Source organism: Leptidea sinapis, chromosome 25 (assembly GCF_905404315.1).
Source record: "Leptidea sinapis chromosome 25, ilLepSina1.1, whole genome shotgun sequence".
Taxonomy (NCBI): domain Eukaryota; kingdom Metazoa; phylum Arthropoda; class Insecta; order Lepidoptera; family Pieridae; genus Leptidea; species Leptidea sinapis.
Window position 1 is genome coordinate 1,662,052 of NC_066289.1, and position 16,206 is coordinate 1,678,257.

Here is a 16,206-nt window from a genome sequence, read left to right on the forward strand (position 1 = left end):
GTAGAGTTAATTTTATTCATTAAGATACGAGTATATAATTCGAATGTTATGTGACGCAAATGATCTTATTTTTGGGCAATTTTGCGCAGTAGCACTTGCTATTTATTTTTATCATTTATCTAGTATAGTAGTGAAAGGTTCTCAATCTTATTTAAATGGTCTTAAATAACTTCTTTATTATTACAACTCTATCATACACCATACTGATGTAACTGCCACTTCTTAAAGCTGTATTGATTGTTATGTAGCAACAGCATTTTATTATATTCGAACCTACTTATTGCTTAGCTCTGACCACTAGGTCAATAAACATGTAAAAGATATAGGTAGGTACTTATATTCATAAGATTATGTTTGTACCAGTCAATAATAGTCGAATCAAAAAATGTAATCATATTAATATAATAATAAATTCTAATGTGAATTTGTTTGTTTGTTACGGTTTCACGTTTAAGTGTCTTCGAGCATACTCGTTGTCAGGGGTATAGAAAAAGACATATTAAGTATATTGTATATTTTAAGGGGAGAGTTATCCCGAGGGATCGCGATACGCGTTTTAGGTCGAATCCACATAATATAAAGCTTCGTTTGCGTTGATATTAAAGTTTGTGTGTGTAATGCCAAATGTTTTTTTTTTAATGAAAATAAGAGACGAGACGAGCAGGACGTTCAGTTGATGGTAACTGATACGCCTTGCCCATTACAATGCAGTGCCCCTCAGGATTCTTGAAAAAACCCAATATTCTGGGCGGCACTACAAATGCGCTCGTCACCTTGAGACTAGATTTTACTAACTACGGCGCCCTTCAGACCGAAATACAATAATGTTTACACATTACTGCATCACGTGAGTAATAAGCGCCTTTGGGGTACTCATAATCTAGCTGGCATCCTGTCAATGTCATTGAAATGTAAATTATTTCATATTTTTTTTTGGACCAGGATCTCACATGCATTTTAAAATTCTAAAATTCAATTTAGTTTCTGAAACTAAAAAAAGTTTTTTTTTTAATTAGTGCTGATCGGGTCTTTGATGAATTCTTAGATAGATTATTGGAATTACTTTTTCGAGGCATACCGTAAAAAGGAAAACAAAACTGAAGAAGGCATAACTGAACTAATACGTAAGAGAGATTAGACAATTAACTGACACAGATACTCGTACGGCGCGACTTCTATACATTAGTAGAGGAATGCAGCTAACATTGCTACCATTGCTGCTATTTTGTGCTGTAGAAGAGGGCAATTCACGCTTATGCTACGGTAGATATATATATATATATCAACCCGTGGTCGGAAAGTATAATAAAGACAAAATTTTATTGCATATCTACAAGCGAATCATCAATCCTACTAGCGAATCGTCACTACGTCACTATTGCATAAAAGGAACTGGCTCGATCTTCTGACTTCAGAATTCAAATGTCGACGTGATTGGCAGGAGATCTCTTGGGACTCGTCTCAGTATGGGTATATCACAAGGGTCTATTCTTGTACCGTTCCTCCACCTTATCTACATAAATGATCTTCCTAACTTGTCGAAATAAAACATAAGGTAGTATTGTTTACCGATGACACTTCACTGATATTTAAAGTGAAAAGAAACTAAGTAATGTGTGCTGGTTTAACGCTAATGCCTACCTAATGTTAAATAGCAAGAAAACGAAATATATAAAATTAATAACCTAGGTCCTAAAGAATCATTGGGAGTAAATTTTTAACGAATAAACATGTTGCCTCTCCATATATTCTTGATAATGTTATGAATGTAAAAAAGTACATAAATGAATTTTCTAGAAACTGTCATAACCATAATGCTTACACCAGGAACAAACAAACTTATAACGCCTACTACACGGCTAAGTCGAGTTAGCAAATCTTTTGTGAGGCGATCCTTTTTTTGATATAATATGCTTTACACCAAGATACCAGAAAAGGTATATCGAAAATCAAAAGAATTGTTAAAAAACGTTTGTGTGGTATAGGTTACAATAACATAAATGACTTTCTTAATGATACCACAGATTGAGAATGGAGCGACCGCCCTCAGGCTGTTAAATAATTTTATTGTACGATATTACATTGTAACCATATTTTTATGAATCCCGAAAAGAGAAGCCCGAAAAGAGTTTCCAGCGCCCCGGCCTTCTCTGGTCTGAGGAATACTTTTTCGACGGGGTTGTAGTTTTTTACTTTCAATAAGTGATTCTATAAACTATTTTGAATAAAAATATTTCAATTTGAAAATAAAATATATTGCGTAGGCTGCAATGTCAATGTGTGACTTGTACATTAGTAAACAAAGAGCGTTTTTGCACTACGTCCGATCAGAGTCCGGTCCGTACCCTGAGAATACATATCTTGAAATCTCGGACCAAATTCGGATATTACTTACGCGTACGCGAGTCCGATCTGAAATCCAATAACAAGGAATTCAGGGGCTACTTTGGCATATGACATCCGCGGAGCTTATCATGAGTCCATTCAATCGGCGTCAACTTCTAGCAATGCTTTCTGCTAGTTCACACTCTCTTGGTGGATCGACGTTTAAAAGGAACTTTTTACAACCACAGCCCAGCTGCCGCTGTTCACGAACGCAGCTCGGTTCGGTTCGGACGCAGTGCACGAGCGTTCATACAAATAATACTATGGCTACTTTGGTCCGTCAATAATTTTCTCTGGAATGGAGATTACCGGTTGACAGAAAGAAATCGGATGACGAAAGCCGGATCTAGTGGTAACTACATTAGAAATAATTCTATGACTACTCCGGACCGTATTTTCGTATCGGGTACGCATCAGACGAGTCAGGTATTGGATCGTCGTACATTTTCTCATCCACAATAATATGAATTTACTCACAAATAGGGACAATGGTCCAAGTGAAATAAAAACAAAGAACGTAACACTTAATCATTTAATCATTTACCATATTCACTGCTTCACAATAAATATTAATAAAGGTATCATTGGACTCCCGGCTGCAGTTTATGCACTCTCTGTTATTTTAATGAATGACTGTTAATGTTTTTAAAACATCGATTCTTTGCGATAATTCTAATGTACTATAAATTTACTATAGGTATTAAATAAGAGTTAAGTATTATTTTTTTTACCAAAATTCTCACCTTCTTCTAAGGTGGTCATCAATTCATATCCTTTAGTTTCAGGCAGTAAAAATGCTACAAATCCAGAAATTAATGGTATCACTGCAAACAGAACTGGGGGCAACCATACCGCTGTTGTGTCGAGCGCTATCACAAACGGTGCAATCATAGATCCGATTCTGGCCATCATTGAAGAAAAACCAATAGCAGCAGTCCTGACTACAGTGGGAAACAGTTCTGAGCAAAATAAATAAACTAGAACAAAAACAATGAAACTGGAAACTACACCGATACTAGCAAACACAACTGAAATTAATCCTTGAGGTAATGCTGCTAATATAAAAAGACACGCAGCGCACACAAAGTTAAAAACTATCAGAATTGTCCTTCTTCCTATCAGTTTCATCAATGGTATTGAACACAGGGTACCCAATAGTGTAACACTAGCACTGCATAAAACGTTTATAAATATGTTTCCACTTAATTGTCCAATGTACTGTGATACTCCGTAGAAACAGTAACTGCATGCCAGCCAGTTGAATGACATAGCTAAAATATTTTTCCGCATATTTGGCGTTTTAAATAGATCTAATATATTTCCTTTTTTTAAAGAGTTTCTTTCTACTAATGCCTGATATCTATTTATGGTGCTCCTCAAATTAGTTGTGGGCCGTTTATTTCTGAAAAATAAACAATATAAATCTGATATTTCTGGGGATAAGCTACTCATATTCTATTGTTACGGTCATATTGAACGTCGAATATATAGGTACCCACCGCCGTAAAGGAATTTCAACATATCTATTTGTTTTTATTAACAAGTTGTTTACAAAATAACTTTTGTGTATTTTCTTGTGAGTACCTACATATTCGAGAGCATTCAAGAATACATACAGGTCTAATGGAGTTCGATGGGTCATTCAGTAACTGAGCAATAAATTGAACATTCAGGGTAAATATTCCAAACAATACAAGTACTAATGTGTTAATCGCGATCAGTAATTAATTAATGGGTACGTATTTTATTTGGAATATCAATAATTTTCGAATTTTAAGAATATCAATGCTTACATTCTTGCCACGCGTTCTACTATTTTATACGCATCCTCCGTGCGTTTCATTGCTATCAACCATCTGGGTGTTTCTGGTAACAGAAATATATAAGAAAGTAAAATTAAAACTGGTACCGATATAGCTAATTGAAAATCATTATAACTCCTGAAGAAATATCCAAAAAGAGGCAGTAGCATGTGGCCAAAGTTAAACGGTGTCTGATACAGAGCTGAAAGAGTGTCGCGATACTTGGTTCCGACAAACTCCATAATGATAACGAATCCGATGACCATTGAACCCCCAACTGACGTTCCAATTAAAAATCTGACGAATGTAAATAACTCGTAGCTTGGCATATAAACAGCAATAATTCCCATCAACGCTTCCAATACCACGGCTGCAACCATAGGTAATCTTCGTCCAAATCTACAAATAATATTTGCTTGTTATTTATGCAAAGAGGATAAAAAAAATATTCAGTACGTTTTACCGGAAAATAACGTATGAAATCAATTCATTAATTGACTACTTATGAAACTTCTCTGCAAGTTAATTAATTAATTCCTCAGTGCGTGGAGGGATGCGTACACAGATTACACGAGACGCGGGAGCAGGAAGCGGGAAGGTGGACAGACAGACCGGTCGGCGCTTGCGATTAAATAAAGAACAGGTGCGGCAGCACACAATGCATTTGATTATAGGGAAAGTTGTTCAACATTAAGTACCTTGCGTAATTTCATAATATTTAGAACGAGAGTTTAGGACCTTCTTTCTCTTCATCGTAAGTGTCTCACCAGTCATAATGTATTTAATAGAGTAGGTACTAATTAGTAAAAAAAAGATCTCTCTTCTGAATACTTGTGACGCATAACACCTACTTATCTGCCTTTTGGCTTATCGAAAAGTCTCAAACCAAATTAAAATTGTGTATATATTAAGATATTTTGTGCCTTAAATTCATCATTTTCTATTTAGTTTTATATTATATCTACGACGTAACATATAATTTAGAGCATTTACCTATCAGATGCCATTCCAAACAAGATACTCCCAACAAGAGTCCCAAATTGAAAAATAGTTTGCGTAAAGCAAACTAGCCACTTGTCATCACATATTAAGCTCCATTGCATTATAATTGTGTTTGTGAAAATGCTTGTGTTGAACTGCGGCGCAGGGCATGGACAAGTGTTTTTTTCTGGGCACATATAATCTGTATTTGGTGCTAAAAATATAATAGCCATTTGGTGTAACGCAATGGGTATCTTCGATAAGAACACTAGGGCACATAGTAAAAACTGATAAGTTCCGAAAGACCCAATTGCTTCTTGTATTAAATCTTGTTGGGACCCTAAACGTCTTATTCCATCTGAAAATTAAATAAGTTCTTTACTAAGACCTAGTATAGTAAAAATATAAACTTAGGTAACCATTTTAATTAATTAGCTGTTCAAGTATATGGTACCCACCCTACCATTGGCATCGGCAGTCATTTTAAGAATGGTTAATATAAAACTTATTTGACAAATTAATAAACTGCACTTCAGTAACGAACGTGAGCGTGCAGATCGCTCCTTAAATAATGATGGAGGAGGTGCGCAAACTGCAGTAGCAGCTCATAGTCATAAATTTAAATGAGAATAGATGGTCATTAAATGTAACTTATAACTAATAGTCAATCTGATATAAATCGATATCATCTCTCGATAATAGTGAAATTGATCTGCATCAGGAGAGGATAGAGCATACCGCGACATCACCATCATTCTGAGAGTTATGATAGAATGCCTCATGTGCCAGCAATTTTACCACCAGAACTTTTAAGAAAATTATTGTTTGGATAGCTTGGCTTAAGGCTACGAAGGCCGCGAAAATCTTGGTTTTCTGGCATTACAGATCGCTGGTGCAGTTGGATTCATTTTGTAGATAATTTCAGACCTTGCTATGTTATTTAGAATGTTATTTTGTTTGTTTGCTTTCACATCTTAACTACTCGACGGATCATCACAAAAATTTTGATACCCAGGGCACGATACGTTTTTTAGGTCGGGTCCACATATAACGAACGACAGCAAAACTGAGCTATGAATATGTGTAGCAAAACGAATGAAAGAGAAGGGAGCCCTTCATCTTGTTCTTTATCAGGATTTCGTTCATCGTCGTTCCGTGTATGCGGACAAGGGCTTTTCCGAACGAACAAAACAAAAAAAATAGACCAACTTTCATGGAATCATCTGATGTAATAGTGTATAGACAGTGGCGATCATATAGTATTATCAGGTAGTATATAAAAAACAGAAAGTCTTACATAGGACATGATGCTTCCATATAATATTAGGTATGTAAAAAATTTATATTTCCACTTATTACGGGTCTTACCAAGGATAAACATTAATGATGAATGTAGGTGCCAACTATTCAATTAGACCAATTAATGTTAAATAATCCAAGTACCTATCCAAAAAAGTGGTAAAAACTTAACGAAAATACACTTAACATGTTAAATTGTTTATATTAAATTGTTAGATACTTAGACAGACATGACATTGAGTGAAATCTCGGCGTTTACATGCCATATAAAAAATTGGGGTTGTTTTGGGTGTACCTACCTACTGGATTTCTACCAATGATTATTCTAATTTGCATTGTCTAATAAATAAAATTCCCTGAATAACAATAATATTGTCTTGAGCCCCACAGTTGTAAAAGGCGATAACATTTTATTATTTTATTTGTTAAATCCATGCCATCATTTTTCTTCATTTTAGAAGCGTCGAAGGTGTACTTTTTGAATTTCAAGGCGATTGTTCCACCAATCACTGAGAAACCAAAACGAAACCGAACAAATCCCCAGTAGTAGGTAGGTAATCAAGTGTACTTACTGTTCGTTGAGCCACAGATTCGTTATTCTATTATTCTAGTATCGGAATACTGGGTCTCGAAATCTCGAGTGATTGCCAATTTCGTGGCCATCTGGAGGGCAAAGCCAAATTGGCTTCAAAGAAACTGGGCGTCATTAATAGAGCACGGCAATACTTCAAGCCGGCCCACATTCTAGCGCTGTACAAAACGCAGGTCCGGCCACACATGGAGTATTGCTGTCATATGTGGTCTGGCGCACCCCCGTATCAGCTCGATCCATTTGACCGCGTTCAACGCAGATCAGCTCGAATTGTCGAGACCCAGTGCTCTGTGAACGGCTGGATCACTTGGCGATGCGTAGAGACGTCGCTTCATTGTGTGTCTTCTACCGCATTTATCACGGGGAGTGTTCCGAAGAGCTGTTTAACCTGATTCCTGCCGCCGAATTCCACCTGCGCACCACACGCCACAAGTTAGGATATCATCCCCACCATCTGGATGTGTGGCAATCCTCCACAGTGCGGTTTTCAAGGAGCTTTCTTCCACGTACTACAAAGCTGTGGAATGAACTTCCTTGTGCGGTGTTTCCGGGACGATACATGGGTACTTTCAAAAAAAGCGCGTACACCTTCCTTAAAGGCCGGCAACGCTCCTGTGATTCATCTGGTGTTGCAAGAGATTGTGGGCGGCGGTGATCACTTAACAACAGGTGACCCGTAAGGTCGTTTGTCCTCCTATTCTATAAAAAAAAAACGAGAAACGGCGAAAGCTAACGAATGAACTATGTGTGTGTGCGTAGGTACGGTTCACGAACAAAATTGTTGTATTCCGTATTATGAACCTCGCCTTGGTGAAGCTTTTAATTGTGTCGAGGTCTCAACACTCACCGTTTTTTATGAGATAAGATGTGACGAGATGACCAAGACACACATACAGACAAGAGGAAGAACTGCATGGTCATTGGCTATTACCAACAACAATTACTAAAGTTATTGTTTGTATTTATTAGTTACGTAAAGGTATTGGTTATATTTGTTTAATAAGACACAATAATAACACTCTTAACAATTGATAATATCTGGTGATCAGTCCTGCTCCCTGCAATGCAGTATCGATCAGAATAGGTACCTATTTACTTGATAAACCAAAACTCTGCATCTTGAGACATAGATTGAGATGCAGGAGCCCAGTAATTTCAAAGGTTCAAAGTAGTTGGCTTTTCAATAAACTCATACAAAAAAAACATTGAAAGCTTTATCGGAATTTCCGATAGAGTCAAAATACAGAGCCTTATAGAACTTATAGAAGAATATTCACCTGCGCTCTTACAAAATAAGTTAACTAATATTACGAGTATTATTAGATTTTAATGTTTTGTTTTTCATAAGAAATAAATAAAGACTCTATTAATAAGTGTCATTTCCTTGACCTAGATGAATCAGGTGATTTTGATTTGAACATCAGGTGATGTCATTCGCAGCAGTCACGGTTCACAGAGCACTCGACCCCGACAATTTGAGCAGCTCTGCATTACACACGGTCAAATGATTCGAGCTGATACTGGGGTGCGCCAGACCAGAGATGATAGCAAGATGTAGAAGTAACTATTCCATATGTGGTCGAACCTGTGCTAGAATATAGGCCGGCTTGAAGCGGGTTTGCCATGCACTATTTACTTCGTAGACAATCTGGCTTTACCTTCCACATGACCGCAGAATTGCAAATTACTCCCTAGTAACTGGACTTTTAAGTGGCTGTTTTGTTTTTACTCGTAAAAGCCATTAAGTTCCCCAGGTATATAAAAAGCTTACGAAACAATATTTTATTATAACATACCCAATTCAAATTCTTCCGGTATATCGTTCGTCATTTTGAAAATGCAGTATTTCCTCGAATAATTGCAACTTGTAAATTTTTAACGACTTTGTGTATAGCTCATATTTATTATTAAAATACAAAACCTTTTGAAAATAATTGATTAAAATGCATGGCCGACGAGATACAACGCCAGATGAAAGTAAACAAATAAAAAACTCAACTCAATAATCGCCTTTATTTATTATACACATCTCTTTGCAATTTATAACTTATTTACATACATAAAACTAATATAAATTCTACGATAATAAAATAATAGCTTTTATAATATTGAAATTCACAAACATTCTATTGATATCTATTATTTTTTAATAAGGTACTAAAATTCTCAGAACAACGATTTACAAACAGATCCGGATTAATAAAACCTTGATATATGTACTGTTTACATATTTTGTAATTAACCTGAATTGTATTAAAACATGTTTCAAATTTTCACACTGTTATTATTATAATCTTTTAACACAACATATGTTATTACTTATGTAAATAGCAAACGAAGTTACAGTAAGCTAACCATATTATAACATTCTTTTTTTATTTTTTTATTACTAAGCAATAGTTATTAGATTATTTTTATAATATGAAAGTGTAAAGTAAACAATAAAGGAACCATAAAATAATTAATCGTATTTCCGAAAGGGTATTGAGACAAAACTAATACAAAATCTTCCACTGAAAACAAAATAAAGAGTTATTGGAAACGTCCACCTACTAAAAAATTCCAAGCAACTCCATTTACATTTTGCGAAGTTGGCAACACTCGCTATAATGCACTACTCTTTGTAGTCGTTCGAATCATAAATTCAACTTAAATAATATTCTTATTAACTATTTCAACATAATATTATTTCTCATTATTATTCATTTATCACGATAACAAATAACATTCAAATATCACAATATCCTGAAATGTTCAAACATTAGAATAAAACCCATGACATTGGCAAAACTACACAAATACTAAACAATTATCATTTACCTCCTAAACAATTTATATTCAGCAAATAAGGAACATAAGCATGACAGTATAGATTGATCGACAGTTAAAAAACAAATATGGGAGTGTATCATAATACCTAATGATAACGATGTTAATATGTGATGGCCACCATCTTTATAAATAGATCATTGCAAATATTTAAATAAGTAGATGCTCCGGTATATTACAATGAATTTAGACCATTTACGTCTAGATAGACTATGACAGCTGTGAAAACGTCGATAAAAATTGAGTTTAGAGACTTTATTTTGAGCAATTCACGCACACTAACACAAAGTGTCATACAAATCGCTAGTGTAAGACGCAGCCTGTCACGCACACTAAAGTATTATTCCTGGCCTGATTTTATCGGTTATCTAAATGCAAGAGATTATCTAGACGAATTAATTATCTAGGAGAATGAATAAATAATAAGGTATACCAACATAAAACGTTTCGACGATAAAAAATATCCCCCTCTGCGTAAAGTAATTTATAACTTACAAACAGGACTGAAATAAAGTACAGAAAAAACTTCTCGTGCAGTTTGAACTTTTTTGATACTGCATTGTGATAAAGAGTACATTCCTGACACGCAGACATATATAATATATGAAAATTCATTTCTATTGTTTCTAACTTCATTTATTTATTTTTCTATTTATTGGGCTTGATTTATTTGGGAAAATCACACTTGCCTGTTACATTTTTTTAAACAGACTATATTACTTCCCAATAATAAAATGGCATAAAAATCCTGCATTTTCGTTTTTATATATGATAAAATTATAATACTTATTGGATTTATTATTTTCCTGGGAGTTTACACTCGCCTTCGCCTAGTGCCCACAATCGGCACCTACGAGCGAAATCTTATATACCCATGATTCTTCTCTAGGTCTAAGTCAAATGCAGTGCACATCCATGAACCCCTGTGAACACTCATTATTACTTGATTCATGATTACTCCATCGTCTTTATTATCAATCAATCTACTCTTTATAGATTTATTAATAAATCTTTCATAAATAATCAATAATTGCAATATAATAGTCATGTTTTAGTCTCAGGTCTTCAATGCATCTTTATATGAAAACCAAAATACTGATAAATTTAGTCTTAGTTTATTTTTAATACAAATATCAATGTCAATTTTAAAAAACGCCACCAATTATGTAATAACAGAAATTAATTAAAATAGCTCTCTGATGATGCCGACATATGTTTAAATATTAGAAATAATATATTTCAATAAAAGGTCATATAGTTCATTAAAAGAGTGAAATAAAGATGGGTACAAAGAAGTGTTTTTATTGATTATGTGGATGCATCTTTTATTGGTGTCCTCAAGTTCATCCGAGAATAAAATAATATGAAAGCACTTATCTGAACTAGTTACACAAAATAAGTCACTAAAGTAATTTGTCAATATGGCCATCATAACTACCATTTGTAACATTCATAGTTAAGAAAAAAAAAAGGGTCGCACATTAAAAAGAATTTAATTCATTGACTTAATCGGCCTCCAAGATAGAGTAGTAATTGCATGAAGGGCAGACACAAGGAGATAGTAAAAAGCGCTGTTCGTATATTTTTATAATAAACAAAATATAAGAAAATTTGGTTATACGTACACAATCCGCCAATAGTTACTCCGAGGGTGCATATTTTATCACCTGACAATACAACAATAGGTTGAGGGGTTTTAATGCTCATTTATTAGATTCCAGCTGTCAAGAGCGTATATTTTTACAATTATAGGTTGTGTTGTTAATGAAAAATATCCATAATAATATCTAATTAGCAAATCGCGACAGGGCAACAATCCACCGTTCGACAAATGTAAGGGTCAGTATATACTATCGACAATGCCTTTATTTCTTACTCTTTGACCGTTAGAGATATTTAAAATATTAAAACTTATAAAATTCAGCTTTATATGTAAGCCATAAGTGTGTGCAAGGTATAAAAAGTACCACACTAATATTAACTGCAAGTGGTTATATTTGAAAGTACATACATCTAAATATAAAGGCACTAACACCCTAATCTATATAATTGTGTACACAGCTTCAACGGCTGGGGTCATATTTGCTCACATTTAAAAAGATTATTCGACAGTATCGATTAAAAGAACAAACTTGGTTAAAAACTTATTTCGACTGATATGCGAAAATTAATGAATTAAAACTTAGAGTTTAGTCATAAATTAAATTCAGCTCTCCGTCGCAGTATTCCGCGAAATAGATAGATAGTCATCAAATAAAATAAATTTATTTAAAAAAAAATAAAAAATCGCTTTAAAACAAAAACTAAAATTATATAAAAACTTATTACAAGATTGTCGAAATTAAATTACAACGAATTTTTATACAACACCATGAAGTTAGTTGATAAATCTCCCTTTAGTCTGAAGTGGTATAGTATGTTCAAGATATTTATTGCAACATTTCTATATACACAACACGTGTGTTTTACGGTATTTTTAAGTATTACATACGATGAAGGAGATAATAGGTTTTAAAAAACATTGCAATCAATGTTTTTTGAAAAACCTACCGTGAAGATAGTAGAGTACTTAATAAAAGTTGTTTTTATAATTTTTCCGAAGTGTTTTTGTATTACTGTAGGTATTCGTAATTAAACTTTTACCTATTGTAATTAATATCTTTAGTTTGTAATATACGAGTATTTATTGGTAATCTTATAAAGACACTAGGATAAAGATATTTTGTATGTTTTACTTTACTTTTTATATCTTATTACTTTACTAAATACATACAATTGTATCGTCATCGGTCCAGAATATACGGAGATATTCAATTGGATATCTTAAAATTGATAAAAATAACTTTGAAATAGTCTGTTACATACTGGTAACATACAAAGCTAGTAAACACCTCAATCTCGTCACACAATACCTAAAAATATACCAGACCATATGTGTGATAAATTAAAATAGTCGGCGACTTCTAGTGTTTTTAGGAGCAAGGAGGGGTGCGGTATGAAGGAGAGGGGAATCTCCCGCCTTACCTCGACGTCTGCGGTAGAAACGCTTTTTTCCAAATCAGTACTTTTTACTCTAGAAATGCTGTAAGTATGGAAGTTTTTGTAACAGCGCTTGCATATGGTTACCAAGTAGATATCGAGATAGCGAAGCAGGTACTTAGCGGTATAAATAGGCATAAAAGGCTTTTTTTCAAATTTTCTTAAAATTGACTCCTTTAGAATTCTTTTTATGGAATTTCTAATACAGGATGTCCCAAAGTTAAGGGACATGAAGGGAAAGTACCTTATCGAAGACAGGCTATTTTACTGAAAGAAGACTTTATGTTATTTTTAAAAGTTAGTAATTCTGCATTCAAAGATTTTCTAAAAATTACTTGCCTCGTCTGGGAATCGAACCGACTTAAAGGTAAAAAAAACACCCCTACTTTTATGATGCCAATCGAAAGAATGGCCAAAAACTAATAACTCTTCTTGAGTAACATAGTATTTTAAAAGAAAGTAGTCAATTAAGTGGGTATTTTTTTGTAAATTAATTAATTAAATGCTCGAAATGTGATCTCTCTTTTCTTACGCAAACCGCCAATCTTTTAATGAGTCCGCTGCCTGTTGATTTTCTTATCATTTTATGGTGAATACTCGATATGATATGGCACAATTCTGTTTGTAAGTCGCTCACGTTCTCGTATCGCTTTTTGAATAGCATATCTTTCACATATCCCCAAAAGAAGGAATCTAATGGTGTAAGGTTCGGGGATCTGGCCAGCCATCTAAATCGGTCCATTCGTACCAATCCAAGTAGGGAAACATTCATTTTACGTTGTTCCTTTCTTTTAAAATACTATGTTACTTAAGAAGAGTTATTAGTTATTGCCCATTCTTTCGATTGGCATCATAAAAGTAGGGGTGTTTTTTTTTACATTTAAGTCGGTTCGATTCCCAGACGAGGCAAGTAATTTTTTGAAAATCTTTGAATGCAGAATTACTACCTTGTAAAAATAACAAAGTCTTCTTTCAGTAAAATAGCCTATCTTCGATATTTAAGTTACTTTCCCTTCATGTCCCATAACTTTGGAACATCCTGTATACTAGGTACTATTACCGCTTCGGAAACTAATGGCGCTCTAAGAGAGAAGAAGCGGCGCAAGAAACTCTCCTAAAGCGAAGGTACCATTATTAGTATTTATAACACAATATATGAGTCACATACCTGAGTTGGGAAAACAAGAAGTCAGTCACGCATATAACCAGCGTATTAGCAACAACGTGTACACGTGTTTTCTTTGTTCCCATAGAAATGCGGAAATATATAGCATTATGACGGTTCTGATATTAATTTATCACCAATAACAAGTGGATACCGTTGAATATAATAAGTTTTGAAACTGCAAAAAATGAAATTAATATAAAATCATGTTGATTAAAATACGTTAATCGCCGTAATCTAAGTTAATTTAGCGCATAAGAGCCACAGCCTAATTGATAGAGATCTACGAAGCGTAGCTATATTTATTGTACATACTATATATTTTAAATGATGGATATTTAATATTGATATAAACTATATTCAGTCCAGTTGTCCAGTCCATTTGCATCATTACACCGTATACCTAACACAATACACGTAAACAAATACGACTAGCGAGTAGAAATAAACAAAATTAAAAAAAATATTGAAAATTTAACTCAATGAGTACAATTCTACATTAAATGCATTTCCACTCATATTATATTTACACTGTGGTGAATTTTTGATCCTGTGGTCGGAAGTTCACAAGAAATAGTTTCATACTTGAAAGAAAGCAAAACCGAAAATGAAAAAAAAAATCATTTGTTATTAGCCTTTTATGTTTGAAGGTAAAAATTTAGTTAAATATTTGCTGAATTTGAAGTCACAATTTCTCGGTTTTCAATGAAAATGTCATAAAAAGCTATTAAATACGCGAACTTCAAGTCCATATAATCTCTTCTACGATTGCAAACAAGTAGAAATGGTCTTCTTACAGATTTCCCGCCACAGTATACTAATTCCCATAAATTTTATGTTACATAATCAATAAAACATGTTTGGGACAACATTACCTGAATCATTCAAATTCAAATATAATATAAGGATAAATAAAATGTAGTAAAACAAACGATTAATCATAAAACAAGTGCACGAAACGCCCTGGGTTTTGAGACCATTTTTTTGGATGACAGCATAGGGTTGCCATTCGTACTTTAGCATGGAGTACTATATTATGTTAGATCCGTACAAAAGTACATAAATGTACTTAAATAACAGATTGTGAATCTTAATAATGTATCGTGAATAGACTGTTTAGCTAATGCTCGATATTTATTTGAAAAAATAATATTTTGGGATGAACAGATTCTACTTTTAATAAAATCAAATACACAATTACTGCTCTTCCATTGCATTCAGTCACTGATGATTATTTATAGATTATAGAAGTATATCAAGCAGCCTATATAATGGATTCAAATGATAATTAAGTAGTATTCAACGTAAAAGCATCGATAATTTTATCCACCCTAATTTTGTACTGTAAAGTGCAAATTGACGGTGTCACGAGATTCGCACGAATGACTTTAAACTGAGTGTCAGTAGTTGGCGACATGAAATGCTTTTAATACGTAGGCTATAAATATAAGAAAGTAATATAATATAAGAAACTATGTTTCATCACTCTATGAGTAACACGTAACATATACAAAAGCTAAGTGCTATAATGGCGTCGGTTTTTTATCTTGGAGGCGAGATTGCAAATTTTCAAAGCGGGCCCGAGCTTCAAGCCCATGTACTTCATCATCATGTCAGAGTTGAGCAATTGAAGCGCCTTGCCGTCTATTTCCTGAAATTAATAGAAAAGATTGGTTACGGCACTAGGTTCCGACACAGATTGTATGAGAAATTAAAAAATATTCTATTGTCAAACACTGTGTTCTATGTCGCACTTACGGTAACCTCAGTCGAGTCGTATTAATGTTAATATAAGGAAAACGTAACAGAGCCTTTTATGATTTAAGACTCAAGTTTGCGCGTTTACCACTAACAAAACTCCATTTGTCGTACATCATCAATTCAGCAGCAGTGAGAAGAAGTATCTAGAAACTCACTGCCACTCTTTTTTACATACGAAGATTTACGAACCATTTGTCACTCGAACGGTAGGCTCAGTTGGAAGAACGCTTTGACGGAACCCGAGAGGTCACGGGTTCGAGGACCGCATCGCTCATTAATTTTGGTAACAAATATAATTTAATTAATCCCAGAAGTAAGGGATATCACTTTAAGAATAATAAATTGATTACATT

The 16,206-nt window shown here is 34.0% G+C and overlaps 2 protein-coding genes across 4 annotated transcripts in view; both read right to left on the reverse strand.

The window, feature by feature from the left end:
* Window positions 1–2,903: 2,903 nt before the first annotated feature.
* On the reverse strand, window positions 2,904–9,010 carry LOC126972221 (organic cation transporter protein-like). 3 transcript variants are annotated; one of them, XM_050818862.1, is made up of 4 exons: window positions 8,856–9,010; window positions 5,181–5,382; window positions 4,179–4,586; window positions 2,904–3,787 (listed from the first exon to the last, which is right to left on the reverse strand). In XM_050818862.1, exons 1-4 carry the CDS (start codon window positions 8,887–8,889, stop codon window positions 3,097–3,099), a joined length of 1,335 nt encoding a protein of 444 aa, XP_050674819.1. In that variant the 5' UTR covers window positions 8,890–9,010; the 3' UTR covers window positions 2,904–3,096. The 3 variants fall into 3 exon arrangements, with proteins under 3 accessions (XP_050674819.1, XP_050674818.1, XP_050674820.1); XM_050818861.1 differs by having other exon boundaries at window positions 5,181–5,526; XM_050818863.1 differs by lacking the exon at window positions 8,856–9,010 and adding an exon at window positions 6,466–6,567 and having other exon boundaries at window positions 5,181–5,526.
* Window positions 9,011–9,058: 48 nt separating this feature from the next.
* Window positions 9,059–16,206, reverse strand: part of LOC126972229 (polycomb protein Scm) — a 324,514-nt gene continuing 317,366 nt past the window's right edge. The window contains exon 6 of the mRNA XM_050818872.1: window positions 9,059–15,743. Within this exon, the coding sequence (XP_050674829.1) occupies window positions 15,609–15,743 (135 nt within the window). The 3' untranslated portion in view covers window positions 9,059–15,608. The remainder of the gene's footprint in view (window positions 15,744–16,206) is intronic.